The 24,728-nt window shown below is 45.4% G+C and overlaps 1 protein-coding gene across 5 annotated transcripts in view; it reads right to left on the reverse strand.

Moving 5' to 3' along the window:
* The window catches only part of itgb4 (integrin, beta 4), a 162,042-nt gene that overhangs the window by 110,786 nt on the left and 26,528 nt on the right, over positions 1-24,728 (reverse strand). For all 5 annotated transcript variants that reach the window (XM_068057841.1, XM_068057845.1, XM_068057842.1 and 2 more), the window contains 4 exons: positions 8,524-8,695; positions 4,954-5,217; positions 2,277-2,366; positions 887-1,015 (listed from right to left, as the gene is read on the reverse strand). In XM_068057841.1, the coding sequence (XP_067913942.1) occupies positions 887-1,015; positions 2,277-2,366; positions 4,954-5,217; positions 8,524-8,695 (655 nt within the window). The remainder of the gene's footprint in view (positions 1-886; positions 1,016-2,276; positions 2,367-4,953; positions 5,218-8,523; positions 8,696-24,728) is intronic.

Genomic DNA, 24,728 nt, shown 5'->3' on the forward strand with positions numbered 1-24,728 from the left:
ATTCCCGGCCAGTGGCCCTTTTATGGGACCTGGGCCCACTTCCATTGACCGGCAGCCCCTTTATGCGCACCAGATCGGGACCCCCTTCCATTAACCCGTGATTCTGCAATTTTCTCCGTTTCTCACCTCTTTCAAAATGAAATCCTGCAAATTCATCTGGGCTGTGTCACTACGGAAAGGTGAAAGGTCGGCCGAGAATCCTAGCCTGTCTGTACAGGTGTAGCATATGGACTTCACAGCAGCCAACAGTTGCATGTCTGTGCAAGCTCTTTCCCCAGGGCTCTGCCCAATCCTTTCTAATTACTTTCTCTCTTGGTAATTTTAAATGTTGCTAGGTTATTTTAAAACACAAGTTTAAAGGCTTGGAGCAAGACATTTAAAATCATCATGGACCTCAAAATTCTTTACCACAGACACTGGTATCCGCGTACGGACATGTTGCCGACCCCTGTCTATAACCCTCCGAGATAACTACACTCCTCCGATTCTGGCCTCTTACACATTGTCTATTTTCTTTGTTCCACCATTGGCAGCCATGCCTTCAGCTGCCTGGGCCCTAAGCTCTGGAATTCCCTCCCTCAACCTCTCCACCTCTCTCCTCCTATAAGACACTCATTCAAACCTACCTCTTTGACCAAGCTTTTGGTCACCCCTCCCAGTGTCTCCTTAGGTTGCTTGGTGTCAAATATTGTTTGATAACATTCCTGTTAAGTGCCTTGGGACATCTTTCCACATTACAGGCACTATATAAATGCAAGTTGTTGTTCTTGTGTCCTGCTTTGGGAATTCATGCCATTTTCCCACGGAAAGGATTGAAATTCTTTTTAAATGGCTCAGTACTGCCTTACTCAGTTGATCTTTGCGGTCCTAGCCTCAGATTTCTTACCACTTCTCCTGGGGTCACAGTGAAGATAGAAGAGTCGCTCTGAGACATGGTAGACGATAATGATGATATTTTAGCCCTCATTATTTTGGGGATCTGTTCAGGCTGCATTTCCATCTTTGAGCGGATGTTCTAGAGAAGGAAGGAGACAGGACACACACTGATCAGTAACAAAGACTGAGGGCACTGTACTGCTATTATAAGAGATCACAGCGCAACAGTTACAATGAAGTTGCAGCAAGATACATATGTTGTGGGGCAGTACAATGTGGTATACACACTTGGCATGTGATATTACTATGTTGTATATGCACCAGGCATGTGACAAGACAATGTGGTATACAAACCAGGCATGTGACATTACAACATGGCATACACACCAGGCATGTGACATTACAATGTGGTATACACACTAGGCATGTAACATTACAACATGGTATGCATACCAGGCATGTGACATTACAATGTGGTATACACACTAGGCATGTAACATTACAACATGGTATACACACTAGGCATGTAACATTACAACATGGTATGCATACTTGGCATGTAACATTACAACATGGTATGCACACACGAGACATGTGACATTACAACATGGTATACACACTAGGTATGTAACATTACAACATGGTATACACACTAGGCATGTAACATTACAACATGGTATGCATACTTGGCATGTAACATTACAACATGGTATGCACACACGAGACATGTGACATTACAACATGGTATACACACTAGGTATGTAACATTACAACATGGTATGCATACCAGGCATGTGACATTACAATGTGGTATACACACTAGGCATGTAACATTACAACATGGTATGCATACCAGGCATGTGACATTACAATGTGGTATACACACTAGGCATGTAACATTACAACATGGTATACACACTAGGCATGTAACATTACAACATGGTATGCACATACCAGACATGTGACATTACAACATGGTATACATACTTGGCATGTAACATTACAACATGGTATGCACACACCAGACATGTGACATTACAACATGGTATACATACTTGGCATGTAACATTACAACATGGTATGCACACACCAGACATGTGACATTACAATATAGTATACACACCAGTCATGTGACATTACAACATGGTATGCACACCAGACGTGTGATATTACAATGTGGTATACAGACCAGGCATGTAACATTGTAATTTGGTATGCACACCAGGCATGTGACATTACAGTGTTGTATACACACTAGGCATGTAACATTACAATGCGGTGTACACACCAGGCATGTAACATTACATTGTCGTATACACACCCGGCAAGTAACATTACAATGTGGTATGTACAATAGGTGAGTTTGTTTTCATGGAAACAGTGCTTGGAAGATGCTTTACCTCAAATGCTTTGCGCAACAGCTCGATTATATTGGAGGAATCTTCCTGGAGCAGCCCAATATCAGACACGGGGAAATACTCTCTCAGTTTCTAGAAAAAAAAGATGCATGCTAAAGTTGGAACCTCTACATGTGCTGTGAGTCAAAGTATCATTGCCTGGAAGGCCGGGACTTTTGGAGAAGAATCATTGGTAAGATTAGAACAAGTGTCATTAAGTTAATTATCACACTGTATTACATTCCCTGTTATATACACAGTATCTCACACCCTGTCATATACATGTGACACACCCTGTAATATACACTGTATCACACACCATGTCATCTACACAGTATCACACGCCCTGTAATATACATTGCATCACACCCTGTAATATACACCATATCACACACCCTGTAATATACACTGTATTACACACACTGTAATATACACAGTATCACTCCCTGTAATATAAACAATATCATGCACTGTAATGTACAACACATCACACACTGTATTACACACACTGTAATATACAGAGTATCGCATACCTTGTAATATACATGGTATCACACACCCTGTAATATACACAGTCTCACACACCCTGTAATATATACTGTATTACACACACTGTAATATACAGAGTGCCACATACCTTGTAATATACATGGTATCACACACACTATAATATACACTGTATCACCCCATGTACAATATAATGTATCACACACTCTGTAAAATACAGGACATCACCCCACCCCTGTAGTATACGTGGGATCACACCCCAGTAATATACACTGTATCACACCCTGTAATAAACACAGTATCACCACCTGTAATATATGCTGTGTCACACTATGTAATATACTTTGTATCACACATCCTCTGATATACACTGTATTGCACCCTGTAATATACACTGTATTATGTCCACTGTAATATACACTGTATCATACAGCCTGTAATTTACACCTGACCACATACCCTGTAATATACACTGTATCACACAGCTTGTAATTTGCACAAGATCACACACCCTGTAATATACATGTTACTGCTCTCTATAATACACACTGTATCACACCCCCTGTAATATACAGTGCATCACACCCCATAATATACACTGCATAACACCCTGTAATATACACTGCATAACACCCCTGTAATATACACTGTATCATACCCAATGTATCACACCCCTGTAATATACACTCCATCACACCCCCTTTAACATACACTTTCTCACACCCTGTAATATACATTTTATCACACAGCCTGTAATGTACATTGTATCATAACCTGTAATATACACGGTATTACACATCCTGTAATATACATGGCATCACCATCTGTAATATACATTATATCACACCCTGTAATATAAACTGTATCACACATCCTGTAATACACATTGTATCACACTCTATAATATGCATGGTATTATGCCCTGTAATATACACTGTACCATTCCCTTTAATATGCACACTATTACATCCCCTGTAATATACATTGTATCACACCTCACTGTAATGTACTCTGTATCATACCCTGTAATATACATTTTATCACACAGCCTGTAATGTACATTGTATCATACCCTGTATATACACTGTATTACACATCCTGTAATATACATGGCATCACCACCTGTAAGATACGTTATATCACACCCTGTAATATAAACTGTATCATACATCCTGTAATATACACTGTATCACACTTTATAATATGCATGGTATTATGCCCTGTAATATACACTGTACCATTCCCTTTAATATGCACACTATTACATCCCCTGTAATATACATTGTATCACACCTCGCTGTAATGCACTTTGTATCACACCCTGTAATATACATTGTATCAAACCCCCAGTGATATACATTGCATCACACCCTGTAATATAGACAGTATCACACACCATTTAATATACACTGTATCATACACCTTTAATGTAAACAGCAGCACCCCTGTAATATACACTGTATCATACACCCTGTAATATACATGGAATCATGCACCCTGTAATATACACTGAATCATACACCCTGTAATATAAACAGCATCAACCCTGTAATAGACACTGTATCACACTCTGTAATATACACAGTATCACACACCCTGTAATATACACTGTATATACACCCTGTAATATACACTGAATCATACAACCTGAAATAAAAATGGTGTCACCCCCTGTAATATACACTGTATCAAATCCTGTAATATGTGCTGTATAGTATGCATCCTACTTAGTTTAGAGACTAACGCTCAACTATATTCTGTATAACACATCATGTAATGTACATTATAGAGACTCTTGTAATATAAAGTAATAATACATACGAATAATATACAGTGTCCAAACACTAATTTTGTATCATGGACTTTAAATGCCCTGTAATATAATCTGTATAGACAGTGAGCCTTTATTTCTCAGGGTCTCGCCATTAACCCTCGAATAAAGAAGATGTTCTGTAATACACATGTTCTACAACATCCATCCATACCTGTACCATACATCCATGTCAGGTAATGTACAATATGCCCTGTAAATTGCACTATGTCCTGTAATATACAACACGCCCTGTAATATACATCATGTCCTGTAATATACAATGTGTCATGTAATATACAATGTGCCCTGTGGAAAGTGTTACACAAGTTTAGCCCTGTTTTCTCCTGATAGACATCTTACCTCATAATAAGAGTAAGAGTAGTTAGTAACTGCAAAGATTGGGATAATGCTGTGCTTCCCAAGGAGGCGAACCAGAGTTGGAATTGATGGGTAATCCTGCGATGTATCCTCACTATAGGTGCCTGTCCTGTCTAAATGGCAGTTCTCATCATTCCGTGCTAGGATCCCAGAGAGGACATTGGAGCCATCAGACTCGTAATGAAAGGCAGATTCAGTGGAGAAGACCAGCAGGTGGGTACTCTGACTCCTCCAACCAATGTGTTCCTGCAAACAATAGAATACTCTGCTCAGTATAGGAATGAATCAAACAGAAACATGTATCATTACTGTCGTTGCAAAGAGACAGTGCAATGCGTGAAGCATTGATGCAGGATAGAGTATTCAATAATGCACTTTAAAGGGAAACAGGACATGAAATAAAGCTCCAGACAACACTGTAAGAGTTTTATGGTAAGTTTAGCATTGCCATAATGCAATGCATCAGCATTAGAACAGGACAGATGCTCTTGTAATCCACAGGGAAACCTGCATACTGGGAAGTACATCCCAATTGTGTACTGTAAGAGGACCGATCCAGGAGTACGGTGCCTCTGCGCGGCGTAAGAGAACTGATCCAGGAGTACAGTTTCACTGTGCACTGAGAGGGCATAATACATTCCAATACTGCCAATTCTACACTCTTCACATGAATGTCACTCTTCAGAGACACTGTAATAATAAAACCAACAGACTGAATGGATCTGTCAACAATATTTCAGCTGCATTACCCTGGGGTACTGGTGGGTACTGTTCTCTCACTTTTTAACATTGGGGTACAGTACTGGTAGGTACAGGTCTGCCAATGTATAACACTGGGGTACAGTACTGGTGGGTACAGGTCTGTCACTGTATAACACTGGGGTACAGTACTGGTGGGTACAGGTCTGTCACTGTATAACACTGGGGTACAGTACTGGTGGGTACAGGTCTGTCACTGTATAACACTGGGGTACAGTACTGGTGGGTACAGGTCTGCCAATGTATAACACTGGGGTACAGTACTGGTGGGTACAGGTCTGTCACTGTATAACACTGGGGTACAGTACTGGTGGGTACAGGTCTGCCAATGTATAACACTGGGGTACAGTACTGGTGGGTACAGTTCTCTCACTTTTTAACACTGGGGTACAGTACTGGTGGGTACAGGTCTGTCACTGTATAACACTGGGGTACAGTACTGGTGGGTACAGGTCTGCCAATGTATAACACTGGGGTACAGTACTGGTGGGTACAGTTCTCTCACTTTTTAACACTGGGGTACAGTACTGGTGGATACAGGTCTGCCAATGTATAACACTGGGGTACAGTACTGGTGGGTACAGGTCTGCCAATGTATAACACTGGGGTACAGTACTGGTGGGTACAGGTCTCTCACTGTATAACACTGGGGTACAGTACTGATGGGAACCGGTCTGTCACTGTCTCACACTGGGGTACAGTACTGGTGGGTACAGTTCTCTCACTCTGTAACACTGGGGTACAGTATTGGTGGATACAGGTCTGCCAATGTATAACACTGGGGTACAGTACTGGTGGGTACAGGTCTGTCACTGTATAACACTGGGGTACAGTACTGGTGGGTACAGGTCTCTCACTGTATAACACTGGGGTACAGTACTGATGGGTACCGGTCTGTCACTGTATAACACTGGGGTTCAGTACTGGTGGGTACAGGTCTGTGTATAACACTGCGGTACAGTACTGGTGGGTACAGGTCTGTCGCTGTATAACACTGGGGTACAGAACTGGTGGGTACAGGTCTGTCACTGTATAACACTGGGGTACAGAACTGGTGGGTACAGGTCTGTCACTGTATAACACAGGGGTACAGAACTGGTGGTACAGGTCTGTCACTGTATAACACTGGAGTACAGTACTGGTGGGTACAGGTCTGTCACTCTGTAACACTGGGGTACAGAACTGGTGGTACAGGTCTGTCACTGTATAACACTGGGGTATAGTACTGGTGGGTACAGGTCTGTCGCTGCATAACACTGGGGTACAGAACTGGTGGGTACAGGTCTGTCACTCTGTAACACTGGGGTACAGAACTGGTGGTACAGGTCTGTCACTGTATAACACTGGGGTACAGTACTGGTGGGTACAGTTCTCTCACTGTATAACACTGGGGTACAGTACTGATGGGGACCAGTCTGTCACTGTATAACACTGGGGTACAGAACTGGTGGGTAAGGTCTCTCACTCAAAACACTGGGGTACAGAACTGGTGGTACAGGTCTGTCACTGTATAACACTGGAGTACAGTACTGGTTGGTACAGGTCTGTCACTGTACAACACTGGGGTACAGTACAGGTGGGTACGGGTCTATCACTGTATAACACTGGGGTACAGTACTGGTGGGTACAGGTCTGTCACTATATAACACTGGGGTACAGTACTGGTGGGTACAGGTCTGTCACTATATAACACTGGGGTACAGCACAGGTGGGTACGGGTCTATCACTGTATAACACTGGGGTACAGTACTGGTGGGTACAGGTCTGTCACTATATAACACTGGGGTACAGTACTGGTCGGTACAGGTCTATCACTGTATAACACTGGGGTACAGTACTGGTGGGTACAGGTCTATCACTGTATAACACTGGGGTACAGTACTGGTGGGTACAGGTCTGTCACTGCATAACACTGGGGTACAGTACTGGTGGGTACGGGTCTATCACTGTATAACACTGGGGTACAGTACTGGTGGGTACAGGTCTGTCACTATATAGCACTGGGGTACAGTACTGGTGGGTACAGGTCTGTCACTATATAGCACTGGGGTACAGTACTGAGAGCCGCAAAAACACTGCACATATTATATACTTTTATAAAATCTACTTAAAATGAGACATATTTTGGGGCACCCACTGTCATCTCAAACTTTTCCAGGACAAGTACAGCATTGGTTAGATACAAAATAATTGATCCCCCAGTGTTTGCAAGAATGTTGAAATTTTGTCTCCATTTTGCACCCCTGCACACTGTTCACTGGCTGGAAATGGTGACATCCCTTCACATGGAACCTCCCCAGCCAATGTCCAACCCACGATACACTGCAGACTCCTCTAGTGGTGATGGTTAAATATTCCCCACTGGTCACAACATAGCACATTTAATGAGGAAACACAGTGTGGTCCGAGGATGGAGTGCTTCCTGAGCCGAGTGCTAAGCAGGGAATTCAGTGCAGAGGGGGAAGGACGTGCTGCTTTTTTACATAGTTTCGATCTAATCACCATTCCGGAGACATGGTTACAAGGTGGAGATCTGTTGATGTTCCATCATTGAATATATTAAAGGCAGAGATTGACAGATTTTTGGCCTCTCAGGAAATCAAGGGATATGGGGAGAGGGCTGGAAAGCGGAGTTGAAGCCAAAGATTGTATTGAATGGCGGAGCAGGATCAACAGACCTTATGGTCTACTCCTGCTCCTATTTCTTAATATATTTAAACCTGTCGTCACAACATCATAACACAGGGAAACATGAGCAAAGGATCTAAAGAATTCCGGAGCAAACAGACTCACCTTACAAACAGCAACCTGTAGAATTGCATCAAATCCACCTTCCGGCGCATCTACATTCCCAGAAATAATCTCCTTCTTCAGCTCCTGGATGAATTCATTGGCATCCGCTGTCAGAGGAATGACATTCTTGAAGGAGAATGGGGCATCGCTGTTGGGCCAGGGTTGCCTGAGCCTGGAACAGGGGAAAAGCCGACAGGGTGTGATATGGATACGGACAACAAATTCCCACCATCCCCCAAGAAACTAGAGCCGAATCCCAGCGGGAGGGACCCAGGTCGAACTGCTTTCCACCCCAATCACAAAGGAAAAGGACACTCTAACCTGGCGAGAGAGTGAGAGGGGCTGACTTCCACCGGTCCTACTTATAGAATGATGCAACACAGAAGGAGGCCATTCGGCCCATTGTGCCTGAGCTGGTTCTTTTGTAGAGATATTGGGCCAGGTTTTTAAAGACCCCGGGGCAGGAGTGGGTGTGTATGCGATTTGAAGATCGTGTTCTCGGTGGTCAGCACTGGGTTCTGCTGCCTCCGGAACGCGATGGCATTTTTAAAGGAATGCTGGGCGGGTAGGAACAGCAACCCCTCACACCTCCAATTAAGTGCCTGTGGAGTTCATTGAGGAGATCATTAACAGGCTTGTTTGCTGCAGTTTCCCATTTTTTAAAGGTAGGGAACATGGAGACACTATGTCTGGAACACGCAGGGGTGTACAAATTGTGAGCGCAGCAGGGGCCATGAGGGCTATGGGGAGAGCTGATTAAGATAGTTCAGGCTCAAAAGAAAGTTCAGCTCCTTCAGAGAGAAGCCATTGTTGGAGCTGTAAGACTTGCTTTGCTCAGTGGTGAATGGTAGGAATCTGGAGAGGGACATGAACGTGCTGACATCGCTGGGGCAGCTGGGATTGGCAGGGGAAGGCTTGGTGAATGCACAAAGCCCAGCTGAGGGAGTTGATATGGGAACAGGCTATTCTGACATTGGACAAACAGCCAGGTTGAGCTGCAGCACATGCAACCTCCTGGATAGCAGGAGGTCAGAGGAGCACAGTAGGGTGGGGGGGGGTGGTGTTTGCTGCAAGGGGAGGAAGGCACTACTCAAGACATCAAGTGCACAGCCCAAGAGTCAGCTACCAGACAGAGTGCCAGTGCCGTAGGAGGCTGCACCTATCCAAGAAGATACTCTCGATCCTATGTGCTCTGATCCACAATGACGTGAGGCCTCGCCCCGATCTGCAGCCATCAAGGTCTCCGTCACCCTGAATTTCTATACAACCGGATCACTGTGATTAGCTGTGGATCTAGGTGGCATCTTGCAATTGGAAGCTCATCACTCCATCAGGCAGGTAACGGATGCCATACTTGAGGAACAGGGGAATACATCCACTTTGACAGAGATGAGCCTGCACAGGCATAGAGGGCTTTGAGCTTTGCCTCCATCAATGGATTCCCTCAGGTCCAGGAGGTCATCGATTGCACCCATGTAGCCATGAAGGCACCCAGTGACCAGCCAGTGAGATCCATCAACAGGACAGACCTCCATTCCCTCAACATCCAGCTAGTCTGTGACCACGACAAGACCTTCCTCCATGTGTGCACTCATTTTCCTGGCAGCTGCCATGACTCCTTCATCCTCCTCCAGTCCAGGCTCCCTTGGATCTTCACCATCCCCCATAGTGTGTGGATGGATCCAAGGGGACAAGGGAAATCCCTTGAAGAGTTGGTTACTGACCCCTCTACGACAGTCCCAAACAGAGCCGCAAAGGCAAAACAACCAATGCCACCTGCTCTGTAGGACAATCATTGAGCATCAGGCTTCTGAGGAGGTGATTCTGGTGCCTGGACCGGTTGGGTGGCACCCTCCAAAATGCTCCTGCAAGAGTCTTGGTCATTGTGGTGGTCTGCTGCACTCTCCATAGCATGGCCCTGCAGAGAGGTGTGGACCTTGAGGACAGTGAGGCCCTGGAAGGAGACAGCTCACTGGGGGAGGAGCAGGAGGTAAGAGAAGAGGAGGAAGAGGGGCCTGAGGCGGATAGCACTGAACAGAGAGGTGCCCTGGTTGCACAACAGGGTGGATTCCTCCTGCCACCCTCCAGGAAGAGAACCTCCCTCCTTTCCCTCATGGCCACCAGCATTAGATCCAGGTCAGCATCAATGAAGCGAGGGTCTATCCTGCCCCTAGTGAAAGGCCTCCAGTTTCCCGATGACATCTCACTTCCCTCTGGTGCTGTGGAAAACAGATCTCTCCTTCAGGACAACAAGCAGCCTCATTGATGGCTGCCGTGGAAGTCTACACAAGTCCCACACTTGATCTGACCCACCTCCCTTTTCAATCCCACTGGCTCCACATGGACAGGAAATCCATCTCCATACCTCTTAAGGGCTTACTCATTTGAAAATAAAACCAGACCTGTTTTCTGTTTCCCACCTCTGGAATGAAAATCCCATCCATGCAATCAGTTCCACTCCCTGGTTCTTTCCCCATATCCCCGCAATTTCTTTCTCTTCAAGTATTTATCCAATACCCTTTTGAAAGTTACTATTGAATCTACTCTGTCAGGCAGCACATTCCAGATCACAACAACTCACTGTAAAAAAAATGCCCCTATCTCCCTCCCGGTTATTTTGCCAATTATTTTAAATGTGTCCTTTGGTTACTGACCCTCCTGCCACTGGAAATAATTTCTCCTTATTTACCTGAGCAATGTGGAACAGGGTCAAGCAGATAAGAAAACTAAACGTGTAGCTCAAAGAGTGGCGTGGAAGAAGGGGGTTTCAATTCTTGGGGCACTGGCATCAGTACTCAGGGAAGAAGGAGCTATCCCGTTGGGATGGGCTTCACTTGAAACGGGCTGCGACCAGTGTCCTGGCCAATTGCATCACTAGGGCTGTAGACAGGGCTTTAAACTAACAGAGGTGGAGAGGGTTTAGATAAAGGGCAATTTAGAAATCCACAGAGAGAGGTCAGGGCTTCAGAGCAGGATAATGATGTAGTAATGTGGGTAAATGCCAACAGAATGGGACAGGAAGGGACAGAGAGTTTAACAAAAATTCTACATTGGCAAATAAGGTCATTGTAAAAATGAAATTAAAGTTCACTTATCTGAATGTTCGAAGCATCTTTAATAAGATAGATGAACTAGTGGCATGAATAGAGGTAAATGATCTAGATCTAATTGTCATTACTGAGACATGGTTACAAGGAGATCAAGGTTAGGAAAGGAATATTCCAGGTGCACAATATTTCGGACAGACAGACAGAATGGCAGAGGAAGAGGGGTAGCCTGATAGTAAAGGATGACATAAGGACATTAATAAGAAGGGACTGGGCCTCAGAAGATCGTGAAGTAGAATCAGTTTGGGTGGAAATTAGGAATAGCAGGAGTCAGAAAACACTGGTGGGAGTAGTTTACAGGCCCCTAACAGTAGTTAAATTATTAGACAGCACATTAAACGGGAAATTATTGGAGCTTGTAACAAAGGTAATGTATTAATTGTGGGGGATTTTAATCTGCATATAGACTGGGACAATCAAATTGGCAACAACGATCTAGAAGATGAATTTGTGGAATGTTTTCATGACAGTTTCTTGGAGCAATATGTTGTAGAACTGACTAGGGATAAAGCTATCTTAGATCTCGTATTGTGTAATGAAACAGGATTAATTAGCAAAGTTGTAGTAAAAGATCCACTGGGAAATAGTGATCATAATACCATTGAATTTCATGATAAGTTTGAAAGTGACACATTTCAATCACAGACAAGAATCATAAACTTAAAGCCAATTACAAAGGTATGAGCGGAGAACTGGGTAAGGTTAATTGGGTAAATAGATTAAAAGGTACGGCAGTAAATGAACAGTGGGAAACAATTCAAAGGGTTCAACAAAAGTACATTCTATTCAAACACAAAAACTCGCCCAGAAAGATCTATCTGTGGCTCACTCAGGAAGTTAAGGAGAGTATTGGACTAAAAGAAGAGGCTTACAATGTTGCAAAAAATAGGAGCATGTCTGAGGATTGGGAGTGTTTTATAAACCAGCAAAGGACCACCAAAAAGTTGATAAATAGGGAAAAAATAGAATATGAAAGTAAACTAGCCAGCAATATAAAAACAGATTGTAAGAGCTTTTATAAGTACATAAAAAGGAAGAGAGTAGCTGAAGTAGACATTGGTTCCTTAGAGGCAGAAACAGGCCCAATAATCATGGGAAATGAGGAAATGGCCGAGGCATTGAACAAATATTTTGTGTCTGTCTTCACAGTAGAAGACACAAGTTACATACCAGAAATAGGCAGTAACCTCGGGGCTAAAAAGAGTGAGGAAATTAAGGATATTAATATCAGCTGAGAAAAAGTATTGGAGAAACTTGAGGGCCTAAAATCTGACAAGTCCCCAGAACCAGATGGCCTACACCGTAGGGTTCTAAAAGAGATAGCGACAGTGATAGTGGATGAGCTGGCTTTAATTTTCCAGAATTCTTTAGATTCAGGAATGGTCCCATCAGATTGGAAGTTGGTAAATATTACACCGCTTTTCAAGAAAGGAGGTAGAGAGAAAACAGGGAACTACAAGCCAGTTAGGCTAACATCAGTCCTTGGGAAGATGCTGGAAACTATTATTAAAGAAGTCTTAACACTGCACTTGGAAAAGCATAGTATGATTAGAACAAGTCAGCATGATTTTACGAAAGGTTTTACAAATAATTTTGACAAAATTATTAGAGTTTTTTGAGGATGTAACTAGTAGGGTAGATAAAGGGGAACCAGTAGATGTAGTATACCTGGATTTCCAAAAGGCATTCGATAAGGTGCCAAATAAAAGATTAATAGGCAAGATAGGGGCTCATGGTGTTGTGGGTAATATATTAGTGTGGGTAGAGGATTGGTTAACAGACAGGAAGAAGAAAGTGGGCATAAATGGGGCACTTTCAAACTGGCAGGCAGTGAATAGTGAGATGCCACAAGGATCAGTGCTGGGGCCTCAGCTATTTACATTTTATATTAATGACTTGGATGAAGAGACAGAGAGTAATGTATCTAAGTTTGCTGATGATACAAAGCTCGGTGGAAAGGTAAGCTGCGGGGAGGATGTAGAGAGGCTGCAAAGAAATATAGACAGGTTAAGTGAGTGGGCAACAAGATGGCAAATGGAGTATAATGTAGGGAAGTGTGAAGTTGTTCACTTTGGTCGTAAAAATAGAAAAGCAGAATATTTTTTAAAAACTGATAAGTGTTGATGTTCAGAGAGACTTGTGGGTACTCATATAAGGAACACACAAAGTTAACATGCAGGTGCAGCAGGCTATTAGGAAGGAAAATTGCATGTTGGCCTTTATTGCAAGGGGATTGGAGTACAGGAATAAAGAAATCTTACTAAACTTGTACAGGGCTTTGCTGAGACCGCACCTGGAATACTGTGCGCAGTTTTGGTCTCCACATTTAAGAAAGGATATACTTGCACTGGAGGCAGTGCAGCGAAGGTTTACTAAATTGGTCCCTGGGGTGAGGGGGTTGTCCTATAATGAGAGGCTGAGTAAATTGGGCCTATATTCTGGGAGTTTAGAAGAATGAGAGGCAATGTAATTGAGATATACAAGATTCTGAAAGGGCTTTATAGGGTAGAAGCTGAGAGATTGTGCCCACTGGTCAGGGAATCTAGGACATGGGGACACAATCTCAGGATAAGGGGTCAATCATTCACCTGAGATGAGGAGAAATTACTACACTCAAAGGGTTGTGAATCTTTGGAATTCACTATCCCAGATGGTTGTGGATGCTCCATCATTGAATACATTTAAAGCTGGGATAGATAGATTTTTGGTCTTGCAGGGAATCAAGGGATATGGGGAGCAGGCAGGAAAGTGGAATTGAAGCCCAAGATCAGCCATGATCGTATTGAATGGTGAAGCAGGCTCGATGGGCCATATGGTCTACTCCTGCTTCTATTTCTTGTGTTCTTGTGTTCTATTAAAACCCTCTATAATTTTAAACGCTATATTAAATCTCCCCTTCACCATCTCTGCTTCAAGGAGAGCAATCCCAGCCTTTCTAGTCTCACTGAACACTCTCTGACTCAGCTTCTCCATTTAATTTCTGTGCCTGTACAAATCCTCAATCACCTCCAAGCTTTCGTTCTGTGTAGACTGATTGGAATGTAATTGAGAGTTATTAAACTGATTTTTAACAGAATCTGGACTTTTGATTGAGCAGTTGCAGATGCTCTGCTTTGAATCAGGAGGCCAGTGTCGGTGATCAATTCCAGCATGTTACTCAACAATGAGCCTGATTTTCCTTCCGGGCTCGGGAAACAGACGTCTGGACAGTTGCCGGGTTCCAATCCTGCCCCCGATTTTCACGGGAGTGGGGGTGGGAGGGTGTTGGGGTTGTGGACTTTTGATTGGCTGGAGGATGGGTTGGGTGGCCAATTAGTGGCTATGGATCCAGGAACGGAAGCGGAATGGAAAGAGTCCGGGCCTGATTTAAACAAACCATGGCAGCCACTCCTGTGGCTGCTGTTGCACTGAACCATTTGCTGTGGTACTGTTACTCATGGAGCAGAAAAGGCAGAGGGCTGGAGCCTGGGGCAGGGATGCCCCTTACTTTGCTGATGCTGACCCGGAGGTCCCCCTTGAGGCAGTTAGGGAGAGGAGGGAGGTCCTCTTTCCTGCGGGTGGCAGGAGAAGGCCATCCTCTGAGACCAAGCAGGCCTGAATCGAGGTGGCTGAGACCGTGAGCAGACGGAATGCGGTCAGCAGGAACTGGGTCCAGAGCAAGAAGAGGTTTAATGAGCTTCTTCATTCTGGTAAGGTGAGTGCCACACCAGACCCTCAGGACAGGCCTCTGAGTATTCAACCTCCAGTAGATACTCCAGCTGAGGGTTCATGCTGCTCCAGAACATGGGAGGAGTGTCTGCCCAGGGTACTTACTGACTCCTCAGCAAGACTCAGAGCCATAGTGCTGCTGAGGACCTGCCAGCACTGATACATAGAGGCCAGCAGTATCTCGCTCTCTTTTGTCCTTGCAAGAGAAATGGGCACACAATGCCCGTGAAAGAGTGCAGACAAGAGGAGGTGTTCCCATACTACACATTGTCACTGCAATGGAAGATAGAACCATGGAGATCGCCAGGGTTGCTGACCACAAGTAAATTGGGGAAGTTGGAGAGGGTGAATCGAAACTGGAATGCGAAGTTGAAGTGGGTACATTGCACTGCAGCCTGTCCGACAGTTTAAATCCTGAGTAAAAGACTCAGCTGCAATGGAAGCCTCAGCACAGCAATGTGTTCTGATGGAGGGTTATCGACCTGAAACGTTAACTCTGCTTCCCTCACCACAGATGCTGCCAGACCTGCAGAGTATTTCCAGAATTTTCTGTTTTTATGTCATGGAGAGCCAGATGCAGCAGCACTCTGAGGGCATGCAGGAATTGTGTACTGGCGCTCACAGGATGCATGCCACACTGTAGCTTTGACCAGTCAGTGGCACTGATGGCACAGAGATGATTGGAGGGGCTGCCAGTTGAATCTCAGCCGGTTCTCCCCTCCATCTGGTGCACCAGCCAAGGGCTGAGGCAGTCTCTGAGGGGGATGAGGGTGCCACCTCTCATGGGGCACCACCATCATCATCATTAGACACCTCTTTGGTCACGCTGATGAGGGACCATATATGCAGGAGGGCCCAGTGACGGCCCAGCCATTGATGCCAGCGCAGCAGCCTCTGAAGGTGCCCCTCCTGGCAGCTACACGACCAGGACGACCGCCACAAGCAACTCAGTCGCCAGCAGGGACAAGCAAGCAGGATGCCTCCACCTATTTTGAGGCCACAAAAGGAGCACCATGCAGAAGTGAGCTAGAGCGGAGATCACTGCATCGGGCAGAGCACTGAGTGGGTCACTGGCATTTGTTTCACCTGTAACTGCGCACTTTCCCCACCTTTCGACACAATGTAAATATTGACGCATGACGCCAGACCTGTGAGCTTCCATTTTTTAATGGCGGGACAAGAAAAGAGGGATGAAATGGTGAAGGGGAGAAAGGGTCTGTGAACGGGCACAGTGAAACCTCTGGACAGATGTGCATCCTTCACTGGTGGTAAGAGTGAATCTATTGCAGGCTGCATCTTCAATGCTAATGCTCTCACAGGCAGCTCAAAGTGAGATCCAGACCACGCTGTCCTCCTGGGTTAGAAGGCTTCAGCTGAAACGTGCCTGGATCAGATGACATTGACGGCATCCTGATGAGAGCCTCAAGTCCCTCACCAGGCCCGGGCACCTCCCCGTGCAGCCGGGGCACCTCTCAGAAAGTCGTAGAGTCGTTTCCAGCATATAAGGAGGCCATTTACGGAACAGAAGGAGGCCATTCGGCCCATGCCAGCTCTCCATGCAGTCAGTCCCACTCGCTGGCTCGATTCCCATAGCCCTGCAAGTTTATTTCTCTCAGGTGCCATCCAACATCCACTTGAAGTCTTTGATCATCTCTGCTTCCAGCACCATCATGGGCAGCGAGTTCCAGATCATAATCACCTACTGAATAAACAAGTTCTTCCTCATATTCCTCCTGCATCTTTTGCCCAAAACTTTCAATCTGTGTCCCCTAGTCCTTGTACTATCAGTTAATGGGAACAGTTTTTCCTTGTCTAATTATCTAAGCCTGTCATAATCTTGCAGACTTCTATTAAATCTCCCCTCAATCTCCTTTGTTCTAAAGAGAACAACTCCAGCTTTTCTAACCTAACCTTATAACTAAAATCCCCCATCCCTGGAACCATTCTGGTAAATCTCCTCTGCACCCTCTTAAGGACCTCACATCCTTCCTGACGTGTAGTGACCAGAACTGGGCACAATACACCAGTTGGGGCCTAACCAGAGCTTTATAAATGTTCAGCATAACTTCCCTGCTTTTGTACACAATACCTCTATTTATGAATCCCAAGATCCTGCATCATCCTCTTCCTCCTCCTCTCCCACATCCTGCTCCTCCTCTTCCTCCGATGAGCTGTGCTGTTCCAAGACCTCACCCTCTTCAAGGTCCATATGACTCTGGAGGGCCATGTTATGGAGACTGCAGCAGACCACCACAATGACAGCGACCCTTGCAGACGTATACTGCAGGGCACCACCCAACCGGTCCAGGCCCCACCCAACAGGTTCAGAAGCCTGATGGCCTACTCAATGGTGGTCCTTGTGAGCAGATGGCTGTGATTGTAGCACCTCTGCGGCTCTGTCTCAGGGTCACGTAAAGGGGTGAGTGGCCAGCTCTTCAAAGGATATCCCTTGTCCCCTAGAATCCATCCACAGAGTTGAGAATGAAGAGCTGTGGCAGCCCAGCCTGCCGGAAGATGAAGGATTCATAGCAGCTGCCAGGATAGCGAGTGCACACATGCAGGAAGCTCTTGTTGTGGTTACAGACCAGTTGAATGCCGAGGGAGTGGAGGCCCTTCCTGTTGATGAATCTCACTGGCCGGTTACTGTGTGCTTTGATGGCCACATGGGTGCAATCAATGATGCCCTGCACCTGTGGAATCCAGCGATGGAGGTGAAACCCACTGCCCTTTGTGCCTGAGAGGCCCCAGCCAGAATTGAATGCACTGCCCAGCTCTCACAAACAGGGGATGAGTGACCTGCGAGGTGCAGCCGTTTGCAAGACACCACTAAGGTCTATAGTTGATTCTTGGAAGCAGCCAGAGGCAGAGAGGTTCAAGGCCACAGTGACTTTGATGGCTACTGGCAGGGCATGGCAAGCAATGCAGTGAGGTCCTCCACCATGAGGGCATAAATCTCTGTGACCATCTGACTGGAGAGTTGCAGTCTCCTGCAGCCTAGTTCTCTGACAAATCCAGGTAGCTCCATCTTTGGCAGTATAGTCTGTGGTGAGGGTATGGCCTCTGTGCTCTTCTTGCCCCTCATCCCTCTCCTCTGCCTTTCTAATACCAAGAGCTTTGCCCTTCCTGTGGAGCATGTTGCTGCTCATCTCCACAGGACCTGCAATCTGACAGTTGTTCTCCCATTGCCAGCTGCTGCCTTCCTTGTGCTCAGATAACCTCCCAATTGTGTATGGAAACCTTGCTGTTTCCTTATGCCTCCACGATGCCAGGAGGGTGATGACCCCCTGCACCACCCAAGCATATAGTCAACACTGTCCCTGCAACATGCGCAGACCCGATGGCACCTGTGTGCCAATGGCTGATTCCCCACTGCCCTGTTTTCCCTTTTATGGACCCACCTAATTCCCTGGGCAAGGCATGGCTGGCTCCATTCATCTGGTCTGCTCCTGACCCAGTGTGCAGCCCGTGCGCCCCTGCCAAAGTCTCAGACTTTTTCTCTATGAGCTCTCAATGAGTTCTTTGACTACCTTAATTGGACACATTTGGGAATTCGCCGGCGGTGGGAAACCAGCATGCTGGCCGTGCCACTAGTCTCATCACCTGTCACCTCCGTTCCTGCCCCCGGCGGGAACTAAACATTTAGGCCCAATATCTCTGTTTAAAAACTGGGAACTTGATTGGCTTATTTAAATAGGCCAATCAGAAGTGAGAAGCTCACATTCTCAGACAAAACAATAAGGAGGCACTTCACTGCTCTCCATTTCCATGAAACAACCCTGAACTCGGCTCCAATATGATGGACTCGCGAGATTCTGGAAAGGTTCCATCAGATTGGAAAGTAGCAAATATAACCCCTCTATTCAAGGAGTGGAGGGAGGCAGAAAACAGGTAAATATAGGCCAGTTAGCTTAACATTTGTCGTGGGGAAGGTGTTAGAATCGATAATTAAGGAGGTTATAGCTGGGCACTCAGAAAAAACCAAGGTAATCGGGAATAGTCAGCATGGTTTTGTGAAAGTGAAATCATGTTTAACCAATTTATTGGAGTTCTTTGAAGGGGTAGCATGCGCTGTGGATAAAGGAGCCCGTTGACGTACTGTACTTGGATTTCCAGAAGACATTTGACAAGGTGCCACATAAAAGGTTATTGTGCAAAGTAGGAGCTCATGATGTAGTGGGTAACATATTAGCATGGATAGAAGATTGGCTGGTTGGCAGAAAACAGATAGTATGCATAAATGTGTCCTTTTCTGATTGGCAGGATGTGATGAGTGGAGTCCCGCAGGGGTCTGTGCTGAGGCCTCAACTTTTTACAATTCATATCAATGATTTAGATGAGGGGAGCGATGGCATAGTAACTAGTTTTGCAGATGACTCAAAGATAGGTAGGAAAGTATGTTGTGAAGAGGACATAAGGAGGTTGCAGACCAATATAGATAGGTTGAGTGAGTGGGCAAAAATCTGGCTGCTGGAGTATAATGTGGGAAAATGTGAAGTTGTTCACTTTGGCTGGAAGAATAAAAAAGCAGAGTATTACTTAAACGGAGAACGACTGCAGAACTCAGAGGTGCAGAGGGATCTAGGTGTTCTAGTGCATGAGTCACAAGAAGTATGCAGATACAGCAAGTAATAAAGAAGGCTAATGGATTGCAATCCTTTATTATGAGAGGAATTGAAAATAAAAAATTTTTTTTAAAAAGTAAAAAAAAAAATAAAAGTAAGGATGTTATGCTTCAGTTATACAGGGCATTGGTGAGACCACATCTCGAATACTGTGTGCAGTTTTGGTCTCCTTATTTAAGGAAGGATGTGAATGTGTTGCAGGTGGTTCAGAGGAGGTTTACTGAATTGATACCTGGAATGAGTGGGTTATCCTATGAGGAAAGATTGGACAGATTGGGCTTGTTTTCACTGGGGTTTCGAAGAGTGAGGGGAGACTTGATTGAAGTTTATAAGATCCTGAACGGTCTTGACAAGATGGGTGTGGAAAGGATGTTTCCTCTTGTAGATGAGTCCAGAACTAGGGGGCACAGTTTTAAAATTAGGGGTCGCCCTTTTAGGACAGAGATGAGGAGAATTTTTTTCTTTCAGAGGGTTGTGCGAATTTGGAATTCTCTGCCTCAGAAGGTGGTGGAGGTGGGGTCATTGAATATTTTTAAGGCGGAGGTAGATAGATTCTTGTTAGGCAAGGGAATCAATGGTTATCAGGGGTAGATGGGAATGTGGAATTCGAAACACAAACAGATCAACCATGATCTTATTGAATGGCAAAGCAGATTCAATGGGCCAAATGGCCTACTTCTGCTCCTAATGCGTATGTTTGTATGGATCAGTTTAGGTTGCACTATACCGTCCTCACTGAACAAATACAGCGACTGTATTTGACATTGCCCTTTAAGGAAATATGCTTGTGTAGAGAAAAATATAAACAGAGAGTGAGAGAGACAGAAAGAGAGAGAGTGACAGGCACTGAGATAAAAGGAGGCACAGAGAGAGTGAATGATATACAGAAACAAAGGGGGACAGAGAAACAGAAACAGAATGACGGAGAGGGGGGGAGAGAGGGAGGGAGAGAGAGAGGGAGAGAAAGAGAGGGAAGGAGGGAGGGAGAGAGGGAAAAAGAGAGAGCGAGGGTGAGAGAGAGAGAAGGGGACAGATGGAGACAGAGAGAGGGAGACACAGGGAGAGATACAGAGGCAGTAGGAGAAAGAGAGAGATTCCCTGAGCACAGGAAGTTGCTGGAGGCCTTTCAATGATAAATATACAGACAAGTGATTAATTCCAGCCCCTCACGAGCATGAAAGAAGACTCAGAACTCTTGCTCAATGAATTTATTCTCTGTATCCCATGGATCTGTGACTTACTGTCTTCACTCCATTTGAATGGAACAATTCTCCCATTCATCTGGGCACACCCTGCCTGGCTTTGGTCTGCCACTTTATTGTACTTTATAAATGATAACAAACTTACTTGTACTCTGATATAAACTGTAAACTCTTTGGGGTGCGACCTTCTGAAGCAAAGAGGCAGTAAAGTTCTCTTATCTCCAGTTTAGTGCTGATGGTGCGTTCCTGGTCACACCTAGTGTCAATGATTTTTACTGCTGTCTGCCTTTAAGAAATAAGTCCTACAAAAAGGGAGCTGCCTGGAACATAAAAATTATCCTTTGACTGGAGTTGCACGAAAGAATTCCCATTTATTATTTTTTCCTGTGATCTTGTCATTTCTCTGTTATCTGTCTCATGCAACTCGAATTTCCAAAGGCTTCCACCGCTCTCCCCTACTCACACGTCTTCCCTAAACACTCCCTCTCCCCTATCTCCCCACTCCCCTACCCTCTCCATCCCCATACTGTCCACCCTGACTCTCCCCACCCACGTCTCACCCCTCTCCCCCCCTCCCCCCACTCAGTAGCAGGGTCTTTATGTACTTTAGCGTAAACTTTCTAACTCCCTCTGAATGACTCCCTCGACATTCCTCCTTCAGAAACCTCATTAAAGTCTAGCCCTTTAGAATCGATAAGGGCATAGGAGGAGGCCATTCATTCCATCATGCCAGTGCTGGCTCTTTGAAAAAGTGATCCAATTACTCCCACTCCTCTGCTCTTTCCCCACAGTCTATAAAATATGGGTAGATCATGGAGGAGAATCCCCCTGTATCATCAGAAATTATTTTGTTATTGCTTGCCAGTTTCTGATTCATTATTTTTTCATGCAAAGATCTTAGGTAAAACTCTAGCATTTTGTTTGGGCGGAGAAACCACAATAATGTCACACCCAATATATTATCTCCCTGTATCCATTGTAGAATAAGCACCCAATTCTTCTATATCATCCTGCATTGATTACATAATAAGTCACTAAACACAGTCACCACTCATGGTAGCAGATTACTGGTCTAATAATCCAGACTAAAGCTTCAAAGATACAAGTTCAAATCCCACTATGGCAGCTGGAGGAGTTTAAGTTCAATTAATTAATAATTCTGGACTAAAAATGCTGGTTTCAGTAGGTGATCATGAAACTACCAGATTGTCATAAAAACCCATCTGGCCTACCTGTGAGTTCAGACCCACTGCAATGTGGTTGACTTTTATCTGCCCTCTGAAATGGCCTAGCAAGCCACTCAGTTGTATCAAACTGCGAAGAGCAAAGTTGAATGAGAATAAAACCAGATGGGCCACCTGGCACCATGGCATCGACCTAGGCACTGGAAACGACAAAGGCACACCATGCCCAGTTGACCCTGCAAAGTCCTCCTCACTAACATCTGAGGACTTGTGCCAAAATTGGGAGAGCTGTCCCACAGACTAGTGGCAATACCCTGACGCAGTCATACACACTGAATCATACCTTACAGCCAATGTCCCAGACTCATCCATCTCCACCTCTGGGTATGAACCGTCCCACCTGCAGGACAGACCCACCAGAGGTGGCAGCACAGTGGCATGCAGTCAGGAGAGAGTGCCACTCAGAGTCCTACACATTGACACCAGACCACATGAAGTTTCATGGCATCAGGCCAAACATGGGCAAGGAAATCTCCTGCTGATTGCCACTTACTGCGCCCCCCTCAGCTGATGAGTCAGTACTCCTCCATGTTGAACACCACCTGGAAGAAGCACTGAGGGTAGCAAGGACACAGAATGAACTGTGCGTGGGGGATTTCAATGCCCATCACCAAGAGTGGCTCAGTAGCACCACTACTGTCTGAACTGACCAAGTCCTGAAAGACATATCTGCCAGACTGGGCCTGTGGCAGGTGCTGAGAGAACCAACAAGAGGGAAAAATCTACTTGACCATGTCCTCACAAATCTACCTGGCGAAGATGCATCTGTCCATGACAGTATTGGTAGGAGTGACCACCGCACAGTCCATGTGGAGATGAAGTCCCGGTTTCAGACTAAGGATACCCTCATAGAGTTCTACTGCACAGAAACAGGCCCTTCTGCCCATTGTTTCCTCCATCATGTTGTGAGTCACTACCACTGTGCTAAATGGGATAGATTCAGAACAAATCTAGCAACTCAAAACTGGGCATCCATGAGGTGCTGTGGGCCATCAGCAGCAGCAGTAGAATTATATCCACCACAATCTGCAACTTCTGGCCTAGCCATCTCTCACTCTACCATTACTATTAAGTCAGGGGAGCAACCCTGGTTCAATGAAGAGTGTAGGAGAATATGCTAGGAGCAGCACCAGACATATCTAAAAATGAGGTGCAAACCTGGTGAAGGTACAATACATGGCTACATGCATGCTAAACAGTGGAAGCAGCAGGCAATAGACAGAGCAAAGTATTCCCACAACCTCCAGATCAGATTAAAGCTTTGCAGTGCTGCCACATACAGTTGTGAATGGTGGTGGACAATTTAACAAATAAAAGGAGGAGGAGGTTCCAGAAATATCCCCATCCTCAATGATGGAGAGCCCTGCATCAAAGCAGCATTTGACCGAGTATGGCATCAAGGATTCCCAGCAAAACTGGAGCCAATGAGAATCAGGGGGAAAACTCTCTGCTGGCTGGAGTTGTATCTAGCACAAAGAAAGATGGTTGTGGTTGTTGGAGGCCAATCATCTAAGTCCCAGGACATCGCTGCAGGAGTTCCTCAGGATAGTATCCAAGGCCCAACCACATTCAGCTGCTTCATCAATGATCTTCCCTCCATCATGAGATCCGAAGTGGGGATGTTTGCTGATGATTGCACAATATGCAGCACCATTTGCGACTTCTCAGATACTGAAGCATTCCGTGTAGAAATGCAGCAAGACCTGGACAATATCCAGGCTTGGGCTGATAAGTGGCAAGTAACATTCACACCACAGAAGTGCCAGGCAATGATCCAACAAGACAGAATATAACCATCTCCCCTTGACAGCATTACCATCGCTGAATCCCCCACCATCAACATCATGGGGGTTACCAATAACCAGCAACTTAACTGGACCAGCCATATAAATACCGTGGCTACAAGAGCAGGTCAGAGGCTGGGAATCCTGAGGCGAGTAACTCACCTCCTGACTCCCCAAAGCCTGTCCACCATCTACAAGGCACAAGTCAGTAGTGTGATGGAATACTCTCCACTTGCCTGGATGGGTGCAGCTCCAACAACACTCAAGAAGCTCGACACCATCCAGGACAAAGCAGCCCACTTGATTGGCACCCCATCAACAAACATTCACTCCCTCCACCACCGACGCACAGTGACAGCAGTGTGTACCATCTACAAGATGCACTGCAGCAACTCACCAAGGCTCCTTCGACAGCATCTTCTAAACCTGTGACCTCTACCACCTAGAAGGACAAAGGCAGCAGATGCATAGGAACACCACCACTTGCAAGTTCCCCTCCAAGCCACAAACCATCCTGATTTGGGACTATATCGCTGTT

The sequence above is a fragment of the Heterodontus francisci genome, chromosome 26, assembly GCF_036365525.1.
Source record: "Heterodontus francisci isolate sHetFra1 chromosome 26, sHetFra1.hap1, whole genome shotgun sequence".
In the NCBI taxonomy this organism is placed as follows: domain Eukaryota; kingdom Metazoa; phylum Chordata; class Chondrichthyes; order Heterodontiformes; family Heterodontidae; genus Heterodontus; species Heterodontus francisci.